This window comes from Poecilia latipinna, unplaced genomic scaffold (genome assembly GCF_001443285.1).
Source record: "Poecilia latipinna isolate Pla-1442-1.1 unplaced genomic scaffold, P_latipinna-1.0 Scaffold3532, whole genome shotgun sequence".
NCBI lineage: Eukaryota > Metazoa > Chordata > Actinopteri > Cyprinodontiformes > Poeciliidae > Poecilia > Poecilia latipinna.
The window spans coordinates 36284-41048 of record NW_015116148.1 but is presented as its reverse complement, the minus strand read 5'-3'; the positions used below and the strand labels follow the sequence as shown (position 1 = coordinate 41048).

Below are 4765 nucleotides of genomic sequence, written 5' to 3'. Positions count from 1 at the left end.
TCCTGTCTGTCTGTCTGCCACCATTCTGATATTATCTTGATTTTATAGGCAAACACGCATCACATGCCCCACACACACAAGCCCTGGAGGCAGATGTCACGCCTCACTTCCTGTGGCTTGGTCCTTACCTTGCCCCTCACCCTCGTTCATCACTTCTGTCAACCTAATTAGTCTACTGAGTTAGTTATGGTGTTCCTTCATTCAATTCAGTTCATCCATCTAACTCCAAATCATATCAAATGTCATCTTGAGACACTTTAAAACCCGGTCCAATTCATGTCAGGTTACACAGAATCCAAATAGATTTAGATCAAATCAAAATCAATTTGATTCAGTCATTTAGTCAGATAGTTTTTGGAATTTATACTATGTATTTAGACCTTATCATTTTAACATTAATATGTTCAATAACCTCAATGATCCCAGCGAAACATTTTACAATGTGAGGGTAAACAGCGAGTTGGGGGCGTGGCCAGCAGCAGCTTATTTAGATTTAAAGTGACAAGAAGCTGTAAAGGAGGTCATTCTGAAAGGAGCTCAAAATAGGTAGAACTGACCAGACAAAAATCTCAATATTGAAGAATAATTTTGTGTAAAAAAAATATAATGAACATATTTTGTCTGGCCCATAAACCCATCCTACCCTGTTCATGGAAATATAATAGATTGCTTTTAAAACACCTTGTTAGGATTTAACATGTCTTAAATGTGGGCTGCCATCTAGATCTATTTGATGACTAATTTTTTCTTGGTTTGTCTTTACAGAGCAGTCACTTATGGAGGTTAAGCAGCAGCATGTGGACAGAGAGGACAGCACAGTTGAAATGTCCAGTATGTCTCCAGTCTCAATGACTCCCACTCCTCCCAAGAGGGAGCACAGTGTCCTGTCCATTCTCCGTGGCACCAACAGCACCTCGTCCTCCTTGGCCCCTAAGAGGGAGCCCAGCCGCCCTCTTCCCACCCGCCCACGTTGTGCTGATAGCCCGGAGCGGCCCTTGTACCCCCGTGCTCTCTACCCCCTTCTCAGACCACATTTCCCCCTCTCTGAAGACTTGCTCAAACCCAGCCATCCTGGTTACCCCTTAACTCATTCCCCTGGCAAACAGTCATCAGCCACACCAAGCCCTTCTGCAAGAAGCAGCCCAGAAACCAGCCCTCATAGTAGCCCTTCTGGTCCAGCATTATCACCAGCTTCTATTTACCCTTACCCTGGTTACTCCCCTCCATCTGCCCCACTCCCCTCAACATTCTACCCTCCTCACCAGTACCCGCGTTATCTCCTACCACATCATTATCCTCTCCCTGGCGGTGGTGTCCCAACTGTAGGAGGGATTTTCCCTAGGATCTATCCAGTGTATGGCACCCTAATGCCCCCTCATCTAGCCCTCTTGCCTTCTGACCCTGCAGCAAGGCGCCTTGTAATACCTGAACCTGTGCACCCCTCCTCAATCTCTGCCCACAGAGACTATCTCCTGCCCGGGCCAAGAAGTGCCTTCTCAACTGCTACTTTGAGAGACAAAGCAGGAGTTCACAGCTCTTATCCAGGGCACCCTAACCCACACGGACCAGCTCACGCTCCCTCCAGCGGCTCTCCAACTGCCGCCATAGCACCTCCCAGCGAGCAGATGCCAACCAAGCCTACCTCAGCCCATATGGGAAACACTAGTGAACGTCACCCAGATGAAGAGGCTATTAATCTGACCAAAGTGAAGCGTGGTGCAGGGTCAGCAGGATACAAGGCGTTGCCTTACCCTCTGAAGAAGCAGAATGGCAAAATCAAGTATGAGTGCAACGTGTGCAGTAAGACCTTTGGGCAGCTGTCAAACCTGAAGGTAAGACTTGAGATTTGCTCTGTTATTGCGTTTTAACATCATGCCTGCTGATCTGATTTGTTACCTTGTAATCATTTGTGCACTCTGAAAGGCGTAAAGTGTAATCAGCTGGTAGTACAACAGGCTTAAATTAACTACTTCATAATAATCAAGGTTATGACCTGAAGAAACCTAAGCAAATATGCTTTTTTTCTCATAGGTTCATCTTCGGGTGCATAGTGGAGAAAGGCCATTCAAATGTCAAACCTGTAGCAAAGGCTTCACTCAACTCGCTCATCTGCAAAAACACTACCTGGTTCACACTGGGGAGAAACCACATGAATGTCAGGTGAGACAAAATGTTCAAAAAGAGCTTATTGCCTAGATGGTTTATTTGTAATAACTCACAGGTAACAAGCTGCTTAAACCATGTTTTAATGTGATCTCCCGTTTCAGGTTTGTCACAAGCGCTTCAGCAGCACCAGCAACCTGAAAACTCACCTACGCCTTCACTCAGGGGAGAAGCCTTATCACTGCAAGCTCTGCCCCGCTAAGTTCACCCAGTTTGTCCACCTCAAGCTGCACAAGCGCTTACACTCCCGCGAACGTCCACATAAATGCCCCCACTGCCACCGCCACTACATCCACCTGGTTAGCCTGCGGCTACACCTGAAGGGCTACTGCCTGGCTGCAACCTCTGGTCCTGGCAGTCCTAATGTTTCAAGTCAAGCTGCCTTGGAAGAGGTGCACCGCGCCAACGAAGAGATTGAGCGCTTCGATGTCAGTGAGCACGCTGAGCGACTGGAGCAGCTGCAGGGGTCGGTGGAGATGGACGCCATGTTGGAGAAACAAGTCTTGGGGATGCTGTGGAGGGAGTCTGACCTTAAGTCCCCCAACTTCCACCCCAGTTACAATGGCACTGCCACCGATCTTCTGTCTGCAGGTTATGGTCCATTCGAGTCCCCGAATGAGACGTCAGTTATCAAGATCCGCCGCAGCAACCCCATCTCACCAGTTGCTGCTAGCATTACCGTCAAGCAGGAGTCAGAGGATCATGCTTAATAGACTATTTTTATGTGCAAGTCACATGAAAAATTGATTTTGAACTGCATGGTGGACTTGTTGCCAGGAGCAACAGCTGTAAATAAATAATTATCTATTGTCATCCCCATGAACACGCCATGCTTTCAACCTATCAGGGACTCTCACACTCAGGGCTGCAAGAGACAATGTCCCATGACTACTTAGTGATTTTAGTGTTTATTACTCCTAGACAATCACCTAAAAAGGATTTTTTTTTCTTTAATGTAATTAATATAATTCTATATGAATTTTTCAATGATTTTGTCTTTTTTCGAACATTCTTGTTTTTGATAAATTACTTGTTATATAATCTAACTTATTATGCATTTAATTTTGTGTCTTCAAAAGCAATAAGTGAATGGATTGCTGACTAATAGGGTGAAAACAATTATTTCTGTTGATGTTAATTTGTTTTACCCTGTCTCAATTTCTCTGTAAATATCCACTCTTTCGTTGCCCTTATTAGTCTCCTCTGTGTCCATTCTGCACGGCTTATCTATTTAAATACCAAAAATAAAAGTAGCCAGAGGAAAAGTAGAAAACCTTGCCTACTTATGGCACATACAGTAAATTAGTTCATTTCCAAGGAAAAGCGTTATTTCAACCTGTCTGAATCGCTTTCCAGAAGTGTCTATGTCATTTTCTGATGCATCCTTAATTTAAATGAAACAAAAAAGGGCATTCAGTTTTTGTATATTTTTTCACAACAGTTACCTCAGTGTGGATGTGATGATGTGTGTGTTTGTGTGTTCAAAGGGACAGCTGAAGGTGGGAGTTTTTTATTTATTCCTTTTTTTTTCTACTTGAAGAATAAACCAAACTGAACTGGAGAGCACCTCTTCATGCAGTCCAAAGGAGCGGCATAGCCCGCTTAAAATGTAGCACATAAACGGACTCAGGAGGCTGATTAGCTGTCATTTCCCCTGTTTTACCTTTTTTTTTCTATCTTTATTTTTTTATGAAATCATGTTAGTACCCAGCAGGAATTTTAAATGTGTTTGGGGAGCTACACTAGATGCTAAAAACCAAACTTCACTTGGCTTCAGTTTCCAAAATAATCTAAACAGGGAAAGAAGGACTAAAAGAATGAAAATGCTGAAGAAGGGAAGATGTACGTTGTGTTGATGATGAAGTGTTTGCTCCTGTTTTTGTATATATTTTTCATGTTGTTGCTGTTATTTGTTGTTTTATTTTTGAAAAACAGCCCCATCAATCTGCTGCCTTGTTAACAACACCTAAGCACCTCGGCCCTCTTTTATGCACTGGCCCCCCTCCTACTTTATTCCTTCAGTGCCGATGCTTATATAATTTACACTGTGTACAATATCTGTAAACCTGGTCAAAACTGCATTAAGAACCAGCTTAATGTTACTGCAGCAGCTGTGATTTTCTGTAGCAGGTGCACTTCAATAACCTGAAGTTACTTTTACTTTTTCATTATGTTTCAAATGTTCGACCAAAGCTTTCCTCTTTCTCTGGTCAGAGTTTTCGCTCCAGAGGAGAATCCCCTAAAATACCTGTCTCTGTTTACATGCTGGTTTACAAAGTTATTTATGTGCAAAATGTCAAAAAGTGTAAATTATGATATAAATGTCACTGCTCTAATCTAAATTCAAAGGCTCTATGACTCTTCATTTCTTTTTTGTTGTTGTTTTTGTTATTTAATTTTTTTACTATGAAAATTAAACACAGACAAAACTTATGACTAAAGTTTCTCCTTGATATATTCTCTTGTAAAAAAAACACCTACATTTTCACAATATTTACCCACTAACTTCAACAACTTGTGAGCTGATCAATTAATTTTATTTTTGAACAGATAAGCAACAAATATTTCCGCTGATGCCTAGCATAATGTAATATTTTAATTA

At 42.4% G+C, this 4765-nt stretch overlaps 1 protein-coding gene across 1 annotated transcript; it reads left to right on the top strand.

The window, feature by feature from the left end:
* Nucleotides 1-530: 530 nt before the first annotated feature.
* On the top strand, nucleotides 531-4505 carry LOC106941180 (PR domain zinc finger protein 1-like). Its single transcript, XM_015024122.1, has 3 exons — nucleotides 531-1832; nucleotides 2032-2160; nucleotides 2268-4505. Exons 1-3 carry the CDS (start codon nucleotides 777-779, stop codon nucleotides 2871-2873), a joined length of 1791 nt encoding a protein of 596 aa, XP_014879608.1. The 5' UTR covers nucleotides 531-776; the 3' UTR covers nucleotides 2874-4505.
* Nucleotides 4506-4765: the final 260 nt, after the last annotated feature.